At 40.5% G+C, this 21,506-nt stretch overlaps 1 protein-coding gene across 4 annotated transcripts in view; it reads left to right on the forward strand.

The window, feature by feature from the left end:
- Positions 1–21,221, forward strand: part of PKP4 (plakophilin 4) — a 193,910-nt gene extending 172,689 nt beyond the window's left edge. For 2 of the 4 annotated variants that reach the window (XM_065413829.1, XM_065413826.1), the window contains 9 exons: positions 317–508; positions 701–874; positions 2,732–2,882; positions 7,153–7,348; positions 12,567–12,651; positions 12,776–12,893; positions 16,932–17,063; positions 20,082–20,155; positions 20,973–21,221. In XM_065413829.1, the coding sequence (XP_065269901.1) occupies positions 317–508; positions 701–874; positions 2,732–2,882; positions 7,153–7,348; positions 12,567–12,651; positions 12,776–12,893; positions 16,932–17,063; positions 20,082–20,155; positions 20,973–21,221 (1,371 nt within the window). The remainder of the gene's footprint in view (positions 1–316; positions 509–700; positions 875–2,731; positions 2,883–7,152; positions 7,349–12,566; positions 12,652–12,775; positions 12,894–16,931; positions 17,064–20,081; positions 20,156–20,972) is intronic. The other 2 variants (XM_065413827.1, XM_065413828.1) reach the window with 2 other exon arrangements.
- Positions 21,222–21,506: the final 285 nt, after the last annotated feature.

Below are 21,506 nucleotides of genomic sequence, written 5' to 3' on the forward strand. Positions count from 1 at the left end.
TAATAATTTGCACTTACCATGCTTTTTATCTTCAAAACTCTTTTTAATAAATGCTTAATTAATCCTCATACCACCCCTGTGAGGTAGGCCCCTATTATCACCAGTTTTATAGTTGAGAAAACAACCAGAGAGACTATAATTTACCCAGAGCCATAGAGAGCGCCACTGTGAGACTGACAACTGGAATTTGGGAGTTCTTGTTCCCCAATCCTGTGCTCCAAAAATATTTTCACCTGTACTTGATTTGTTTTATATGCTGTTTCACCATTTGTGAAAGTATATTAATTACAGGATATCTCCATACTTTGGGTTCCAGACAGTGGAGAACTGTGTGTGCACACTGAGAAACTTGTCCTATCGCCTAGAATTGGAGGTACCTCAGGCACGTCTGCTGGGTATAAATGAATTGGATGACTTGTTAGGGAAAGAATCACCCAGCAAAGATTCAGAGCCAAGCTGCTGGGGGAAAAAAAAGAAGAAGAAAAAACGAACTTCACCAGAAGATCAGGTTTGTATTTTTCTTCTATTATAAAAACATCAAGTATTGTTTTTCCAATAGTAAAATACTGTGTCCGGGAGAAAACTGACCATATCCAGTAATATGGTGACTATATCCACTTTTTAAAATTATGATATAAACATTTGATTTCAATTTTGCTTAAACCAATATACTTATAGCTAACGTGTTTTTCTTTCTCAGTGGGATGGAGTTGGCCCTATACCAGGATTTTCAAAGTCTCCTAAGGGTGTGGAAATGCTGTGGCACCCATCTGTAGTAAAACCCTATCTAACACTTCTAGCAGAAAGCTCCAACCCAGCTACTTTAGAGGGCTCTGCAGGATCTCTCCAGAATCTTTCTGCAGGCAACTGGAAGGTATTGTATTAAACCCATCCCATAATCCTGTGGCAAATGAATTTCCACCTCTTCTACTACACTTGTACTTCAACTAAGTGTTCTCCTTTAACAACGTCATGACATCTGAGCAGGGTAGAATATGCCATTTCCTAAAGTGCATATGGTGTTTCTCCGTTAATCAGTGTTATTAGTGGTCCTACAGTCACCCCTCCTGTGTTTCTCCATGAAACCCAAAGTCCTGAGATATGCTCAGTGGCTCCTCTGAGGTGGGCATTTTCCTAAACTCACATTGAAGTCAATGGAAATGGAGGATCCTCAGCATCCTGCTCCAAATGCATCACTTCCTTAATATTTGCCTGACCTCCGTTTAGAAAAGCAAAGGAAATGTCAAAACATAAGCTAGAGTCAAGCACAGTGCATTCAGACACCCTGGCAGTTCTGTAATTCCTGTCCGAGGCCTGTCTGAACACAGAACCAAACGTGCCAAATTTCAAGATGTCTTTGTGATGTGGACACACATACTTGGAATTAAGATTAATTTAGGGAGATTCCATTCTTTTCAGTTATTTTAATCTAATTATTTTCATATCCTATTTGTTCTTGGTATTCTTTTGTCTAGAGAAACAACAACATACAGTTTGATATTTTGTATTTTTGTAGCCCTTTATGTTAAACACTTACAAAATAGTCTAATGATCACAACTGTCTTATGAAATAGATAAGCAAATACTACTGTCGTTTTACAGAAGTATAATCCGAGGGAGAGAGGTTAAACAATTTTGTCGAAAACCACTTATGGTGTTAATGGCAGACCTGGGTCTGGCATTCAGGAGCTCAAGATTGCAGGGCGTTCGCTTAAATCTCCAACTGTACCACAGCCATTATTTCATTAATAGTATTCGTAGTTGTCATAATATAAAGTTCTTCTGGTTTTCATTTTTAAATAAATTTACAAATAAAGTATGTGAGGGGAAAAACATTGGTAAAGGTGAGAAAGAGAAAACTTTATACACTTCTCTTGGTCTCAATTCCCTTACAGTCCTCTCCATTCCACTCCTTTTCACTTTCACAGTGAAAGGCAATGAAGAGCTAGCAGCAGAAAATGGGTGGCTTATTGGGAATGGCATTAAAATCAGTTACCACTATTTAGAAAAAAAAATGAAAACTTGTAGGTTTTTCCCATTGAATACGTGTGCCAAAAAAAACTTTGAACACTGAATTGTGGTGGAAAATGACTGCCAAAAAGACCAAAGCCAACTAAAAAATGTACAAAATAATAGATGCAAGTACCACCTCTTCCCAAGTATCAGAACATGGGTATTACAGTAAATGATGGTAGTTGATACCTAATTGGTTATTAACAAGAGCAGGGCATAATTTTTATTATTTGCTGCTATATTCCAACTGTGCACTCCTGCTTATGACCCTCATGTATGGTCCATTGCAAAGGCACCACATGACATCTCTTTTTAATCACTTTTATGTATTTGTCATAGAAATAAAAATATTCATTGTTTTCTTTGCTATACAAAAATAGCTGACAGATATCATTTGGGATTTTCAAGCTTTTGTGACTGACATTTTTAATCAATCTTTTTCCTGAAATACTATTCCCTCTCTAATAGATTTAACCTCCTTTGTCACTACATTTCTTTTATTAATTCATATATTTAAACATTCTTCTACAAGGAGAACAATTTCAGTGGCACAGAGGCCTAACTCCCAGTGCCAAGTAATGGGAACTGGGCACCCACTTCTTGTGTCTGCCTTTGGAACTTTCTCACTAAAACATGTATGAATTGTAATACAGTAAAAGATAATATTGGTGCTGTTTTAATATGGTAGGTATGTAAGTAATTGAGTTTTGTGTAATAGTTTGCAGCATATATTCGAGCTGCTGTCAGAAAAGAAAAAGGGCTTCCAATCCTTGTGGAACTTCTGAGAATGGATAATGATAGAGTTGTTTCTTCTGTGGCAACTGCCTTAAGGAATATGGCTTTAGATGTTCGCAATAAGGAGCTTATTGGTAAGTATATGTAACTATACTTAAGTATGCAGGGATAGCAGCACAACGCAATCCTTCCTTCAGTGCTTGAAGAAAACTTATTTTAGGATGAGAATACACCATGTGAGCTAGTTGTGTATCAATCATATCACATCATTAGAGTCACATACATTTTAGTCTTCTTGGCAGAAATAGCTTTTTGGAGCAACATTGTCTTATTTGTTTGTCTTTAGTCAACCTGTGCAGCCAGTCCCCTTACAGCAAAAAGAAGTTGCTTGAATTCAAACTGAATCATACAGGAAGTTTCATTGTAAAACATGATGAGAAATACCACTCCCCTTTCTTGAAGCTAACTAGTAACCTTCTCAAAGGGCTACAGGGTCCTGTATCATAAAGGGATTTAACAGTTCAGGTCTCAACACACAAATAAATGCTTTATTCTGACAATATCAGATTTGTTTTGTTTTGTTTCTCCTGCCATAATAATTGTTTCCACCAGAAACCAGCTCCAAGTCTAAGTATACATATATATGTAATTGACAGGGCTGTTCTTCTAGAGATAATTCATTAATTATTTCCCTTTTCTAAACTAATGATGAACTCTCTTCACCTCCAACCTGTGCCTTTCTCATCTTATATACTTTTCTGCTGAAATAAAAGCACTTGTCCTGCCCTAGATACGAAACCTTGCAATACCAATCACGGGAAGTGGAACAGCATATGCTGCAATGCCTCACCCTTGACTGTTCTAGTCTAAGGGTACGTCTACACTTACTTCCTGGTTCGGCGGCAGGCAATCAATCTTCTGGGATCGATTTATCGCGTCTTGTCTAGACGCGATAAATCGATCCCGGATCGATCCCGGAAGTGCTCGCCGTCGACGCCGGTACTCCAGCTCGGCGAGAGGAGTACGCGGCATCGACGGGGGAGCCTGCCTGCCGCGTCTGGACCCGCGGTAAGTTCGGACTAAGGTACTTCAAATTCAGCTACGTTATTAACGTAGCTGAATTTGTGTACCTTAGTCCGAAGTGGGGGGTTAGTGTGGACCAGGCCTAAATTAACTCTATCAACATTTGTCATGATGCAGAAAATCTTAATTTTTGAACAGGAAAAAATGTCTTTCTGGCTTTGTTTTTAGACTAGTGTGGTAATTAGGCCAGTGTTACTTGTACAAATAGAGGTACAGTTCATGCTCAGAAATGTAAATGCTACTGCAAGTACAGTTTTATAATAATTTTATTTATAAAGCTTCTCCATCCTGAGTAGTCTGGGTGATGTGCAATAATTTTATGATCATAAAAATGATCTTGCCAACTATAGATCAATACTCACTGCTTTGTGATTTAGGTAAAGATTATTGAGAAAGATGTTGGTGAAGCAGCTTTGGTAATATTAACAGTCTTCAGATTCATAGATCAGTCTAGGGGTCTATGTATATCCAGGCATGGGATGGAAACTACAATAGCTGCATTGGTCAGTGATCTTCTGTTGGTGAACAAATAGAGTTTGTGTTGATTTTATTAGACCTATACATTGTCTTCAGTCAAATATAGTTGATCATACTATACAGCTGATCATAAGGCATTAACAGGCTCTACGTTTTGGCAGGAGTAGATGGGAGCCCCTTTTAAGTGTTTTTACTCCTTTTTACATTGGAGCACCAGCAGGTGATTGTGGGCTATCATTTATGCACCCTGAGACTGGAGGTAAGGCAGGGTTCTATTCTTTCCCCTCTCTTGCTCAATTTCTATGAGGCGAACAAGAAGGCAGTAAGAAGATGGGTGCTACAGTGTCTGCAGCATCCTGATAATACCCAGCTGGACCTCTCTAAGTGTACAAAAGAGAGATACTGGCATAGTATTTTTCCTGAGGCTGCTCAACTCTGGAATGGGCCCTCTCTTCTGTCTACCAGAGCCTGGATTTGTTAAGTCTCCAGACATGCTGCAAAACAGATCTAGTTTTCCACAGAATTTTGAGAAGGGGATGGAATTATTGATTGGTATGGGATAATTGTTTTTGTGTAGTTTTGACTATGATAGTGGGGTCAGTGACAATGGAGGGTACATCTATACTGCAAAAAAAGACCTGTGGCCCAAGTCTCAGAGCTCAGGTCAACTGACTGAGGCTTATGGGGCTCACACAATGGGCTAAAAGCAGCAATGTAGATTCACAGACTTGGACTGGAGCCGGGGCTCTGAGACCCGCCTTTCTTGCCAGGTCTCAGAGTTCAGGCTCAAACCTAAACATCTAGTCTGCTATTTTTGGCCCCATAGCACAAGCTCGAATCAGATGACCTGGGCTCTGAGACTCGCTGCCACGGATCTTTTTTGCAAAATAGACATACCCAGATTTAACTGGACTAATATAATTATTCTACTGGGAATTTTAAGTCTTGTATGTAGACCCCAGAGTTTGATTTTTTTTCCAATCTAAATAAATAAAATCAAAATAACATTAGAAGTACTGAGAGGGTTACAATTTTTGTTTCTGGAATTTTGCAATATACTTTTGCCAACTTTGTGTTACATGACTCTGCATTTCCTAAATTTGTATGTGAAGAAATATTTAACAGAAATGAGGTTTGGCATGTTTTTGCTCTGAAAAACATATTTGCAAAAATTAATTAAGTTTCACTTTAAAATAGACCTGTTGTAGTTGGAAAATGTGTGTACCTAATATTTTGCACATATCTACAAACAATATAATAATCAAAATCTTCCAAAAAGTAGATAGATGAGATAAACAGATGAAAGATCCAACCAAGAAAAGAGGAGAAAGTGTCTAATTATGGAAATAATACAGTTATATATAGGTGTGTTTTTTTTAAATAAAAGCCTTGAGGAAAAATCTGTTTGTTTTTAAATGTGGGGATATAAACACGCTAGCAAATGTCAAGGTAGATTGAATTCCACACCCTAGCAGGTACTACACCAAAGGTGCCACCACTTCACCTTTTGGTTAGCTCCCTCAAAGGCAGGTGGAGTCACAGTATCAATATATCCCAAGTTGTCTGGTTTTAAAAAATATTGCAGTTTTCTAGTATGCTTAAAAAGAAGTTACTTTCAGTAGCATTTCTTTTGTGGTTAAGGATCAGAATTTCTCCCCTGACACATTATGCAAATACAAAGTTAATACCTGTATGTACAATTTATCCCATTATTCACCATTATATCTAAATATATGTCTTCAATAAAAATAATATTTACTTTAGCTTTAGTTAATTTCCTTTGTTTGCAAAGTGATTATTCCTGTTTGTCAGTTGGTAATTGAAATCTGAAAGAGCTGAGATCTAATCTTTTATGGGTGATAAATGAGGTGAACAGAATGTCTGGTAATACCTCCAAAACTACAGAAAGGCTTCTGCACACCTCTCTAAAAGGAAATCTCAGTATGAGCCTACTGCTCCCCCAGTGATGAGAAATAATGTCATTTTCCTGTAGCAATTCTACTTCTGATCAATAATTCCTATTTCTAAACTATCCAGTATTAAGGCCAAGTTGTGCCTTCTATCCCACTTTATTTAGCCAAATTCTTTATTGCATCTCTTCCTATATGGATGCGTCAACAGATATCCTATAGTGTACATAAATATTGTTAAACAGTTTTATTTGTGCTATTTTCTGGTCAAGTGGTGGTTTGTGTCCATCTAAAGGCATAAAGAGTTTCAAATAATCATAGTATCTGTCAGCAACTAAAGCACGACTTGAATTAGGGGAAAGGGTAAGTGATAGCAAGTTCCAACATTTTCTCAACCTTTTATTCCTTTATTCAACTTTTTTTTAAACTATCACAATCAGAAACAATGAAATGTGATCATGCAATAGCCACCTATCAATTCAAGTCCTGCCTAAAGAAGACTGGAATATGCACAAGTGTAACATCTTACACATTTCTATAAAATAGAAGTTGTTTGAAAGATGCTTAAGTAATCTTTTTGTAACATTGCTTCTCTCTTGCTATAAAACAACTCTGCTAAACATCCTTAACTAAAATAAATAAGCTCACAGATCAGTGTATGTCTGTGTACATTGGCACATGGCCATAATATTTTTTTATCAGTCTTTTCCTAATCCAGAAGAAAAACGCAATGTATTTTCCATTTAGCAAATTACATTACAGTGTCTCTTGCCTCTGTGTGCAATCTGAATTATTTCAGTTTTCCACTTAGTGTTGATTTTTTATTCTACTTTCCTCATTGTTGCTTTTAGACATATATTTCTTGTCAGAGTGCTTATGTTTCAAATGTAAATTGCAAAGTGCATTTCCTAACTTGGTTTATGGATTTTTGTAGGTAAATACGCTATGCGAGATCTGGTGAATCGCCTTCCAGGAGGCAATGGCCCAAGCATATTGTCTGATGAGACTGTAGCAGCAATCTGCTGTGCTTTGCATGAGGTCACCAGTAAAAACATGGAAAATGCCAAAGCTTTGGCTGACACAGGAGGAATAGAAAAACTGGTGAACATAACAAAAGGAAGGGGTGACAGGCAAGTGGGCAGCTAGATTTGCAAGCAAAATGTTTCTTTCATCCATTTCAGATAAAAACAAGAAAACAAAACTTGTAAAGTGAATTTCATGCAGAAAAAGGATTTGTTACTTCGGTTCAGGTTTGCTGATAAGACGAGCAGTCTCACACAGCTGCAAACTGTATTATTTCCATATAGTACTTGCCAATCATTTACATTGTACAGTATTCTCCATATAAAGCTTCTAGGGGCTGTACAGTAATATACTGTAGTCAGATTCATTGGACCTATAAAATAAAAGTATCTGAAAATGATGTTATGAATATTAAACACACACACAAAAGTTAATAGAACATTATTAAGATTTGAAAAGTCAGGCAAGTAGAAGTTAGGAAATGCCAGAATTAAGATTGCCTGCGGAACCCTAATCTTGGCCCCCTTGTGCATAACATTATGATAAAGTATTTAATTATATATGATCACATATTATTTTTTCCACAGGACCTCTGTCTCAATCCATGCACAGCATGGAGGTTGCTCACTTAATGAGCAGCTCCTCAATATTTTGTTTTCTCCTCATTGTTCAGTGTTTGGTCCTAGGTCTTACTGCACACTACCCAAATCCTGCTCTGAAAAAAAAATTCTTAATTTCTTCATGGGCTTTTCTATGGTGCTCATCACTGTAATATCTGAGTGCTTCCCAGTCATTAATTAATTTTATTTTCGTAATAACCCTGTGAGATGAGAAGGTATTATCCTCTTTTTACAGCTGAGGACCTAAGGCACGGCGAGATTAAGGTCAACGGTATCCACTAATTTTGGATGCCCAATATGAGATGCTTACAGCCTAATTATTCAGAGTACTTACGATTACATAGCATTTTATATGCTCAAAGCCCAGCTCCCATTACCTTTAGTTGCAGTTGTGAGTACTCGGTACATCTGTAAATTAGACTCCAAGGGTATCAAGTTGAGCAGCCAGAAAATGAGGGGTGCCTAAGTAATGACCACCTGTGAAAAGTTTGAATGAAATGACCTGACTAGTATCACATGGAAACTATGTGGTAGAGGAAGTGATAAAATCCAATTCTTCAGGGAAGCATTCTCCTGCCTCATTCATGACACACCTTCCAATTTGTGCAACAAATGATGCAGGGATCCTAAAGACAAGAGCCTCCTTTACCACACCACCCTGATTTATTTCCAGAGAAGGTCCATCCTGCACACTGAATGACCAGCATTAGAGGGGCATAGGACATTTTGCCCATAGGTTTCATATATATTTGCTGAAAGCAGAGGAATGGTGAAACTCATAGATCTTGGTTTCCATTCCAGGCTGCGGAGGAGACAGTGATCTAACCGGCACAGACACTACCATTTCCTCCAAGCTTGACCCCTTCTGCCCCATCCTCTCCAACCTGTCCCGATCTTGTCTCTACCTAACCATTAGCTCCTTGCCCTGTCCCAGTCTCCTTCCCTATCCATTCCCATGGCTTCTTATCCCAGCCCCAATCTCCTTGACCAGTCAGTCCCTGTTCCCTACTCCTGGCTTCTTGTCCAGTCTACAGCTCACATTCCTCCTTCCTCCACACTGACACCCAGTCCCAATCTATCTGCCCAGGTTTCTCATCCAATTTCAGTCTCCTGGCTCTTTATCCCAGTCTCTTTGAGCAGTCAGTCACAGTTCTCCACCCCTGAACCTCAGCTCCTTCTTCTTCAAGTAGATGCAGCTCTGTATTCCACTTAGGTGTGTGTGCACCGGAGTCATAAATTTTACCTAGCAGAACCCATAGAGGGGAGGCGCTCATGCCTTGTGCTGTAGCACCTCCTTTAGCTATATGAGGCAATGTCACCTTGACCTCCCTCTGTTCTTTCTTCCGCCCCAGCTGGAGTCAGAGTCCTCTGTGATTTTCACCTCGCAAACCCTCTATTTTTAGTGACTTTTCTAGTTGTATATAGTTAATTAGTACCCTTAGTATAGCTTGCACCCAGATGGTCCAGTAGCAAAGTTGCACCTTCACCCCTCTCCAAATGTGGCTCAGGATGGTTTACCATCCAACTCTTCACCCCCTAGACAGATTGGTTCATCTTTCTTAACTGGTCCTGTACTCCTTGCAGTGGTGGATGTGTCCAGAGAATGTTTGCCAGGGCATTCCCTCTGGCCCTTGTGAACCAGGTCTGCTGTCACTGATGCCTCCCTGATGGGCAGCACACCTGGGGTTGCTGAAAGTTCAAGGTCTGTGGTTGGAGCAGGAGTCCTTATCAATTTGCTGGAGCTTCAGGCCTTCTACAATGCATGTCATGCTTTTCTGGACCGTATCGGGCTCAATGGTTCACATACTTACAACGATACCACCACAATGCATTATGTGAACAAGCAAGGGGGAATGTGTTCCAGGATTCTGTCCCAAGAGGCAATCAGGTTGTGGCAGTTCTGCATCAAGGAGAGTGTGATGGGGCAGCTGCCCCTCACTGGTAGGGGTTAAAAGCAGCCCTAGGGAGGCTGCACTGGAGGCAGCCAATTAGGGAAGGGTTGACGGGAGCAGCCAAGCAGGCCCATATAAAAAGGGAGCTGCAGGGCAGAGGCTGGCAGTTCTCTGCTGGGAGCCCAGGGAGAAAGGATTGTGTCTCTGGAGGGCTGAGAGAACTGCCAGCACCCTGGACAGAGCAGTGCTGCTAGCAGGGACCGGGGGAGCAAGAGAGCTCCTGGCTGGCTGCTGAGGCCCTGAGGCAAGGTCAAAGAGGATGCTGGGGCATGAGGAAGTGGCCAGACAATTCAGTGCAGTAGCCACTAAGGGAAATGGCTGAACAGCGGACTGCAGGTCCCGGAAGTGGGGAGCACAGTGTGTGTCGCAGAAGAGGACGCTGCATTCCTTGGAGAGACATGGGTCCTAAACCAGGAGTGACAGCAGCAAGGCACCACCCGAAGAGGGCGCATTAACATGCAGAGCTAATTCCCAAGACAGCCAGCAGGAGGTGCTACAGTGGTAAGTGAAGCCCTTTACAGAGAGCACTAACCGATAGCTGACCAATTGCCCAGAGTCCTGAATCATTTCGTAGACCATCTGAGCAGGAATTTTTCCCTAATGGTCTCTGAAGAGAAGTGTCCTCTGGGTCATCTTCATAGCGTGGGGCATTCCGACAATCGACCTATTTGTTACAAGGGACAACAGGAAATGTCACCTGTTTTGCTCTCAAGAGGCCTCAGTCTGGGCTCCCTGTCTGATGCTTTCCATCTCAGCTGGCATTTGGCTTGCCTGTATGCTTTTCCCCAAAACCCGATCATCCCACAGATCATCCTCAAGCTGAAAGCAGATTGGACCAAGCTCATTCTCATTGTCCCAACATGGCTGAGGCAGTGCTGGTTCTCTGACTTTCCCGCATTGTCAGTTCAGTCTCCCATACCCCATCCTCTCCATCCTGACCTGCTCACAAAGAATCACAGTCACACATTGCATTCAGTCCCCTACATCTCACGGGGTGGCTTCGTGGCTAAATGAGGAGGAAGAGCAGAGTTTGGTGACAGCTGAACAGGCCCTACTCAACAATAGAAAGTTTTCTACCAGAATGGCCTATTCAGCTAAAAGGAAGCTGTTTTCAGTGTGGTCATTGGCTCATAGAATTCAACCAACACTAGCTTCTATCCGTGACATCTTGGGGTACCTGCTGCATCTTCAGTCGTTGGGACTTGCGCTTAGCTCACTGAAAGTGCATCTGAAGGGGGTTGGAGCAGCAATGCCTTATATAGCCAGGGGAGGCTACAGCCTCAAGGTGCGAGCGATCCCCCTCTACGGATACTGCTAGGCAAAATTGTCACTCGTTGCACTCGGCCGTGCACACACCTAAGTGGAATTCACGTCTGCATCACACCTCAAAGAACCGCAGTTAAGTAACCGTTTCTTGTCAGATCTGTCTCCTCTCTTCCCTGCCCCGTTTCTCACCCTTACTGGTCCCTAGTCTCAGCCTCTTTGTCCAGCTAATCTGTGTTTTTTCACTCCACCATCCCAGCACTAAGTTATGGTTTCTCTCTCCCATCCCCCTCTAGTCACTCTGTGGGGGTGGTGCATGCACAGTCCTGTCAGCACTTCAAGCTATGAGGGGATGGAGCATGCTCAGTGAAGATGAAATCTTTGGGGAATTTAGCTGCTAAAATCTAAATCTCTACTGAGCATGTGGGAACTGCGATTTGTTGTTGTTTTTTTTTAAAGTTTATAACTTGGTTAAACTGGGGTAGATTTTTACAGGGACAGCAAAAGGCATATTCCTGATACAAAGGCTACCCCCTGCCATATTTCAAGTTCCTGCTCCAATGCATGGGGGCGCTATTGCTTGTCATAGAAAAAGTCCCCAGAATTTTTTAACGTGGCAAAAGTGTATTTTTTTTCCTTGCCTTGTTCCTGGAAACTGCTGAAATTTATAAATAAATAAATAGCCTGAGGCAGATACCTGACACAGAACATTTCAGCCCAAATGGTAAAGTGTGGCAAAGTTATAAGAAACTGAAAACAGGATCTTATAATGGGAAGAGACAGGCAACGTTATTAGTAGCTACCAGCCCTGCCTACAATAATCTTTATATTTGTATAGGATGATTGCTTTAAAGGCAGAAGTGTAAATGATTTATTATGATATATTTGAATGTTATTTTATGTAACATATGCTTTCCATGAAGTGTGCTGGATTGACAGCCCCGGAGAGAGAAGTTTATTCACAAACATGTACACCACAGATACTAGCAGTCCTGACTACCCCATAGGGTATGTCTACACAACAAAGAAAAACCCATGGCTGGCCCATGCCAGCTGGATCAGGCTCGGGCTGTGGGGCTGTTTCATTGCCATGTAGACTTCCGGGCTCGGGCTGGAGCCTGAGCTCTGGGACCTAGAAGTTTACAAAACAATGAAACAGCCCCGCTGCCCAAGCCTCACGAGCCCAAGCCAGCCACTGCTTTTTTTTTGGTGTGTTGTAGACATACCCGTACTGCTTTTTCATGTGTTTCAAGGCTCACCTGAAGGGATCACTTCTAGTGTCAAGCTGTGTCTTACAGTCCTATACAGCCTCTTTGCTGAGACTGTTAGTTGCAGTAGTGGAATTTTTGTGACATGGTAATCTGTTCACTGGGCCTTAGGCTGAGACTGCCCAGCCCATTTCACATAGTGTTTCAAGCTGTAATGCGTACATGCACTTTCTTTACAAGAGTCAATCCTGTATAATAATATAATATTCTTTATCTTCTTAGATCATCACTTAAAGTGGTCAAGGCAGCAGCTCAGGTATTGAATACATTATGGCAATACCGAGACCTCCGTAGCATTTATAAAAAGGTAAATTACAAGTATGGTTCTGACAAAATTAGCATTCATCTGGAAACAACTTCACAATGATTCTGAACCATTTATTTTAATGAAATGTAATTCATTTTGACATACTCCTTTTCCCACTCCACAGGATGGATGGAATCAGAATCATTTTATTACACCAGTATCAACATTAGAACGAGACCGATTCAAATCACATCCTTCCTTGTCTACAACAAATCAGCAAATGTCACCTATCATTCAGTCAGGTCAGTTAATATCCCTCTTTGTGGACAGGTTGCCTGAAGGGCTTTTCCATTTGAGGGGGATCTAGTATGTCTCTTTTAGAACTTCAGGGTACCTTTGAATGTGCCTTACTTTCAGTGATATTACAGATTTTAGCCCTTAGATTACTTATCAGTCTTGCTTTTCAGACCAGTGCATTGGAATTAAGGGTTTTCTTTTATATTTTGTTACAAAACAAAACACAGTATGATTTATGCATATAATATGTATATACTATAATAATACTTCCTTCAAAGTGTTTGTTGTTAGGAGACATGAATCCCAGTTATTAGGAAGAGACTGGTAATAGTAATGGGAGATTTGATCATTGGAAATATAGATAGCTGGGTATCTGATGACCAGGAGAACCGCTTAGTGAATTACCTGCCAAATGTGAAGGTTGTGGATCTCTCAAGACATCTAGACAGGCATATGTGCAGTGCTGGGGAGGAGAGGTTCTGGAGGCCAAATTTAGGCTGCTAGATAAGACATTGAAGTCCAGGACCTACACGGTAGCATTCTCTGAAATGCTTCCAGTTCCACACACAGGGCCAGTTAGACAGGCAGAACAGCAGGGTCTCAATGCATAGATGTAACAAGGGTATAGGGAGAAGGGGTTTAGGTTTATTAGTATCTGGGAAACCTTTTCGTGAAGGAGGAGCCTATACTGGAAAGATGGGCTCTACCTAAACCAAAGCAGAAACCAGATTGCTGGCATGTAAAATTAAAAAGGGTCATAGAGGAGTTTTTAAACTAAGGGGCTGGTGGAAAGCCGATAGATGCAGAGGAGCACACAGTTCGGACAGAAACATCCCGTAGGGGAGGGTCTATTAATGGGGATACTCTATATTGATAAAGTACAGGTAGGAACTGAAAAGAAACAGTCAAATGAAAGAGTCCCCATTCAATTGCATCACATAATGGTAGGCAGCTAAAAAGTGAAAAATTTTATAAGTGCTTGTGTACAAATGCAAAAAGTCTAAATATTAAGATGGGTAAACTTGTATGCCTAGTATTAAATGAGGATATTGATATAATAGGCATCACAGAAACAGTGGAACAACAATAATCAATGGGACACAGTAATACCAGTGTGCAAAATATATAGGAATGACAGAGTAGATCATGCTGATGGGGGAGTGGCACTATATGTAAATGAAAGTATGGAGTCTAATATAGTAAAAAATCTTAAATGAATCAAATGGTACAATAGAATCTCTATGGATAGAAATTTAACGCTTGAATAACAAAGAGTATAGCAGTAGGAATATAGCATTTGACCACCTGACTAGGCTGATGATGATGATGATTGTGAATTCTCCAGATTAGAGAGGCTACAAAAATAGAAAACTCAATAATAATGGGGGATTTCAACTATCCCTGTATTGACTGGGTATATGTCACCTCAGGTCAGAATGCTGAGATAAAGTTTCAAGACAGCATTAATGACTGCTTCTTGAAGCAGCTAGTCCTGGAACCCGCAAGGGGAGATTTAGTCCTGAGTGGAGCACAGGATCTGGTCCAAGAGGTGCATAGCTGAACTGCTCAGTAGTAGCAACCATAATGTAATTAAATATGACATCCTTGTGGGAGGGAAAATCCCAAAGAACCCCTCCACAGTAGCATTTACCTTCAGACAGGGGAACTACACAAAAATGAGGAAGCTAGTCAAATGGAAATTAAAAGGTACAGTCACAAGAGTGAAATGCCTGCAAGCCGAGTGGTAACATCATAACAGAGACTCATATTAAACGTATACCCCAAATTAAAAAATATAGTAAGAGGACCAAAAAAGTGCCACCATGGCTAAACAACCCAGTAAAAGAAGCGGTTAAAGGCAAACGGAGCATTTAAAAATCGGAAGTTAAATTCTGCTGAGGAAAATAAAGGAGCATAAATTCTGGCAAGTCAAGCATAAAAGTATAATTAGGTAAGTCAAAAAAGAATTTGAAGAGCAACTAGCAAAAGACACAAAAATGTTTAAGTACCTCAGAAGCAGGAAGCCTGCTAAACAATCATTGAGGCCACTGGACAATCGAGGTGCTAAAGTAGCACTCAAGGAACACAAGGCCATTGCAGAGAAGCTAAATGATTTCTTTGCATTGGTCCTCGTTGCAGAGGATGTGAGGGAGATTCCTACACCTGAGCTAATCTTTTTGTGTAGCAAATCTATGGAACTATCCCAGATAGAGGTGTCATTAGAGGAGGTTTTTGACCAAATTGATAAACAGTAATAAGTCACCCAGACCAGGTGGTATTCACCCAAGAGTTCTGAAAGCACTCAAATATGAAGTTGCAGAACTACTAACTGTGGTATGTAACCTATTGCTTAAATCAGCTTCTGTGCCAGATGACTGGAGGATAATTAATTTGACGCACATTTTTTAAAAGGTTCCAGAAGCAATCCTAGCAATTACAGGCCAGTAAGCCTAACTTCAGTACCAGGCAAATTGGTTGACATTACAGTAAAGAACAAAATTACCAAACACATAAATGAACACAGTTTGTTGGGGAAGAGTCCACACAGCTTTTGTAAAGGGAAATCAAGCCTTACCAATCTGTTAGAATTTTTGAAGGGGTCAAACATGTACACAGGGGTGATCCAGTGGATATAATGTACTCTGACTTTCAGAAAGCTTTTGACAAGGTCCCTCACCAAAGGCTCTTAAGCAAAGAAAGCAATCATGGGATAAGAAGGAGGGTCCTCTCATGACAGGAAAAGACAGGAAACGGTAGGAATAAATGGTCCGTTTTTAGAATGTAGAGAGGTAAATAGTGGTGTTCCCCAAGGATCTGTATGGAACCAGTGCTGTTCAACATTTTCATCAATGATCTGGAAAAAGGGGTAAATAGCGAGGTGGCAAAAATCGCAGACGACATAAAATTACTCTGGATAGTTAAGTCCAAAGCAGATTGCAAGGAGTAAAAGGCTCTCACAAAACTGGGTGACTGTGAAACAAAATGGCTGATGAAATTCAGTGTTGATAAATGCAAAGTAATTAACATTGGGAAACATAATTCCAATTATACATGCAAAATGATGGGGTCTAAATTAGCTGTTACCACTCAAGAAAGAGTTCTTGGAGTCATTGTGGATTGTTCTCTGAAAACATCTGCTCAATATGCAGCAGCAGTCAAAAAAAATCTAAAAATGTTAGGAACCATTAGGGAAGGGATAGATAAGATAGAAAATATCATAGTGCCACTATACAAATTCTTGGTACACCCACACCTTGAATACGGCGTGCAGATGTGGTCACCCCATCTCAAAAAAGATATATTGAAATTGGAAAAGGTTCAGAAAAGCGCAACAAAAATTATTAGGAGTATGGAACAACTTCCGTATGAGGAGCGATTAATAAGACTGGGACTTTTCAGCTTGGAAAAATGGGGCATATGACAGAGGTCTACAAAATCATGAATGGTGTGGAGAAAGTTAATAACTATTTTTTACCCCTTCACATAACACAAGAACCAGAGATCACCCAATGATATTAATAATAGGTAGCAGGTTTAAAGCAAACAAAAGGAAGTACCTCTTCACACAACGCACAATCAACCTGTGGAATTCATTGCCAGGAGATGTTGTGAAGGCCAAAAGTATAACTGGTTTAAAAAAAAAAAAATAGATAAGTTCCTGGAGTATCGGTCCATCAACAGCTATTAGCCAAGATGATATGGAATGCAACCCCATGCTCTGGGTGTTCTAAGCATCTAACTGCCAGAAGCTGATGATTGCCCTGTTCTCTTGATTCCCTCTGAAGCATCTGGCATTGGCCACAGACAGAAGATAGGATACTGGGCTAGATGCACCATTGTTCTGATGCAGTGTGGTCGTTCAGCGTTCTCGTGATTCTTGAGTTGTTGAAGACATTTGGCCTCACTTGTACCAGACAATATTTTTGAGAGTGGTGATGATTCTATAACCAAACTCATTGTCATATCTCCAGCTATCACTCTCATTTCCCTAAGGTTTTTTCAGACACTGATGCTCTTTCTTTCTCTTACCTCCTTTTCATCAGTTGGCAGCACATCTTCATCGCCAGCACTGTTAGGAATTAGAGAACCTCGTTCTGAATACAATAGGACACAACCTTCTATGCAGTATTACAATAGCCAAGGTGATGTCATTACGCATAAAGACATATATACTGGTAAGAGACCAGTTAGATTTACTCTAAACAAAATGCTTCTAAAATACTCTTTCGGCCTGGAACAATGTACTGTGTGCAGTTAAAAACTAGTGATTGGACTATTTTTGTTGCATTCCTCAGCAGCAACAAAATTGTCTTGAACAATAATGCTATGTCAGTTGTTCACCATTGATTCCTTGAGCAAATCACTTTCCTCCCAGATATGACCGTTTTATACCGTTGTTTTGCATTTGTTGTTTTAAAAACAATGCATCAATGTAATAAAATTTGAAGCCAACTTAAATATTGTGCTGCAAAGGAATTTGTGTAAGTAAAAACTGGCATGTATCTTGACATCTCAGCTGCCCTGAGATTCAGTTACTTATGCTTCTGCACTTTTTACATTGTTTTTGTGTTCATTTTTATTTATTAATTTTACTGTGTGTGTGTCAGAATGGGGTTTTTGTTTCGGTTATTTTTTGCTGTTTCTCTTAGAAATGCCCAATTTACCCGAAAAAGAAGAGATCAGGTTACATATTTGTCTTTAAAAATGTGGGAAGGTTGTGGTTCAGTGAATAACAGCACATGTTGGGCTTACCATTTAAAAGTGATCTTTGATTATACCAAACTGAACATTTATAATCAAACCATGTTGAATATTTATTTTTATTTTATGTCTTTATTCATAAATATTAGGGGGGGAAATATGCCAAGACTTCATATTCTCCCTGATCTCAACTGTCTTACATATTATTATGCTCCCCAAGTAAGGCAGAGTAAACAGGGAAAAACACAAATTCCTTATTTAAAAAGCTGGTTTATTAAACAACAACAAAATCCTGAGGCAATTTAACTGCTGCTGAGGGACAGATCTCATTTGTGCTGTTGTCTTTTAAGCTGTGATTTCACATTACTGTTTACTAATGATGTATGGTTACTATGGCAGTAAATGGGTGTTTTACATCAGGAATGCTACATTGCAAATACAATGTTCTTTTCTAAGGAAATGCCTGTTAAAACATATATTGTGAGATTTATTTGTCCGTCTGGCATTGTTGTAAAGTAACAGTTTTTGCATAGACGCATCACATAACTTTTCTATTTTTTTTTTTATTTTTTTGGTTTGTTTGTTTTTCGGCCACCAATAAACTAATTTGTTATAGGTATGGGGTTTGTTCCTTTTGAGGTAGATGATAGATGGCATATCACCATTTTACATAAGGGGAATCTAAGGTGTAAGCTAATTGTCAGGTAATTTGATCAAAGCAACAGGTAGAGTTGATGGCAGAGCAAAGATTAGAATTGAGGAATTTGTGGTTTCCAGTCTATCTTGAGCTCAAAACATTCTGCTCTCACTTAATTTATTGTAGCCACACTAACACCATGATGTTTTGTTCCCTGTAATGGCTAAAACATATATAAAGGATTATGTGAGTCTGTTCCTGCATTTAGATAATTACCTGATCTTTTAGTTCAGACAGTAAAGGCTCATGCTTTACAATCCAGAAGTCCTAAGTACAAGCCCTCAGAGTACATATCCAGGGGAAGTCATTTTACTGCCAATGTTCAGTTACTACTCCCCTTTATGATGATTCATTTTTGATTTTCACCAAGGGTAATGATTTTGCCCTCTAGTGGCAACACCCTAGGAAGAAGATTAAGGTTCTACTGCTGCTGACAGCTAATGGAGATTCTCTTTTACCCCAACTAGTAAATCTTCTACTTTTGGACCCATAAATCTTGTTTCAGTTCCAAGCTGGGATAGATTCCTCACTCTAAGTTATTTATAGATATAAATGGAGGGCAGAAAATACTCATGCTTCACCTATCTCTGTGGTCAGGTGCCTACTCTCTCTTCACCTCAGACTTACGGAGGAAAATCTATTAAAATAACCACAGAAAACAAAAACATTTCCCACCTGTAACTTTAAATATGTTCCAATGGACTCTGCCTTCATGTTCAGCATAAGGAAAACTTCAATCCCAGTGCCATGGAAATAAATTAGAAGGAAAGGTTGTAGATTTTATTTAAAAAAACAAAACACAATAATATGCAAGGTGCACGGTTTAGCCACTGTCATTAATACTTTAGATGTCATGACAGTAGTGACACTATCTTGATATAGTAGACCATGTCAGGCTGTGACGGTCCACGCCCCTAAGGTTGCGAGCGGCGTGGACTATCCGCCACCATCCGTAAAATAGCCCTTCAGTCCAGGCCAGAGTCTATGGCGTCCCCTTTACTTCAAGGAGACGCGGCCTGACGGCAGGAGTCTATAACACAGCCCTTGGCTACAGGGCAGTGGGGCCTACCGGCCAGAGTCCAGGAAGCAACCCTCGGGTGGAGGGTAGCATGGCCTAGCAGCCAGAGTCTTTATCATTGGGGTGCAACAGCCCCAGTAGGGGGGCCCCAACCCAGGACCGTAACAGTAGCATAGTGGGTTGCCACCAACTCAGTGGGGGGTTCCGACCAAAACACGCTGAGTTTCCCCGGGGGGGGGGAAGGTACCACTCTGTCACCCTCCCAGGGTCACTTCCTACCAGGCTGTCCGTTGGGGTCTCCCAGGAGTCATCGGGTCCTTGGTACTCGTCGGATTCGGTCGTCTCCTGGGTCTCCTCCAATCGCCGGGGCGCAGGCGGGCCGTGGACGGCGTCTCTTCCCGGTGCAGTCAGTGGCTGTGGCTGGTCCGCCGCAGGCGCTCCCCCAGCAGGTCCTTCTCCTACAGGCTCCCACCCAGAATGAGCTGGTCTCCCTCCCTTTATACTCCTGTAGCACTTGGAGCATGCCCAGTCTGCCCGGGGAGGCGGGACTTCCGCTGCCAGTCCCTGGGGCTTAACTCCTTCCGGGTTAAGGCGGGGTAGTCTGGCCCCGCCACACAGGCCCTTATAAAACAGTTCCACTGATTTCAGCACAGTGTCGGGACTAGCAGGATGTGAAAGTTTCTAAATATACAAGTGCCACTTTCATTTGTTATAGGCACTGTAAAAACTAAAGATGTTGACGGACATTAAATGATAAAATACTATATTTTCTTACAGGGTCCAGCAAACCTTCACCGATTTACATCAGTTCCTATTCCTCACCAGCAAGAGAACAAAATAGACGGCTACAGGTAATTTTTGAAATCTCATTTTAAAAGAATACTGATACCAAGGCTCAACATATAATGATAGTATTGTTTGTTTTAGTAGAACTAAAGGGAGAGTATACCATTGCATGTTATACATATGCTTCACAGAAAGCACTTCTAATAAATAGTTTTTTAGAGAGTGTTATTGTATCTGGAAATAACTTACCAGTTTAATGCGTCTGTATTTCCTTTTTTTAATCACTTGACTTTAATTATTCATCTATTCTTGTTGTGGCTGGTTTGTGAGACCCATTTCCTGACTTGCCTTTTTTGTAGTTTCTGAAGGGAGAGTCATAATCCATGCAGTCTAAAGATACTTTTGTTATCTGAATGTTTGATAGTAAATATGGCTGTGTCTACTTCTTTTCCCCCCAGACCTGTGATTCCATGTGGGTGTAGTTGCACTTGTGGAGGGTGTAGAGTAGATGGGGGGGTGAAGAATTTTTTCCACTATTTCATCTAACCTTTGGTTAGACTTCACACTTGTTTTAAAAAAAAAAAAAAAAAAAAGTAGTCTGTGGGATACTGGCCCAATTGGTGGAGCTGCACCCACTGAGAATTATGGGTCTGAAAAATCATGGTGACTTAAAAGAGTAACATTTTAGAGATCAGTATGCAAAGACGTCACCGCACCACTCCATTGCGTGAATGGATAATATATAGCTACATCTCTGCAATAAAGCCTATTATACACACAACTCTGAAAACTCACCCAAAGGTAGAAAAAGAAACTCAAATATTTTTCCCTTAAAATCTAATTTTTAAAAATTAATTGTTTATTTGTCCATTTTGTCAACAGCATCAGCAGTTGTACTACAGTCAAGATGACTCCAACAGAAAGAACTATGATGCATACAGATTATATTTACAGTCCCCACATAGCTATGAAGACCCCTATTTTGATGATCGAGTTCATTTTCCAGCTACTACAGATTACATGACACAATATGGACTGAAATCAACCACAAATTATGTAGACTTCTATTCCACTAGACGGCCCTCTTACAGAGCAGAACAATACCCAGGGTCACCTGATTCTTGGGTGTAGCATCAGAAAGTTACACAGAGGAATGCTATAACTTCTAATCTTGCTTGGGAAGAAATGGAATGGCCTGTTTGCTGTTTGGATGGTGAAATGTGAAAGTGAAGTAAAAGGAGGAACAAGGAGGAGCTTTTTTCAAGGACTTATCAGGAAGGTGAGAGAGAAATTGGAAGGGAGAACTTCTTGCTCTGTTTAGACGTTAGATCTAATTGTAGTTCCTGTAGTCTGGTGAAGGTGTGGGCGATGTGATGAAAGGTTTGAGAATTGAGTAAAATGAATTTGGAAAATGTG

The sequence above is a fragment of the Emys orbicularis genome, chromosome 11 (genome assembly GCF_028017835.1).
Source record: "Emys orbicularis isolate rEmyOrb1 chromosome 11, rEmyOrb1.hap1, whole genome shotgun sequence".
Classification (NCBI taxonomy): Eukaryota; Metazoa; Chordata; order Testudines; family Emydidae; genus Emys; species Emys orbicularis.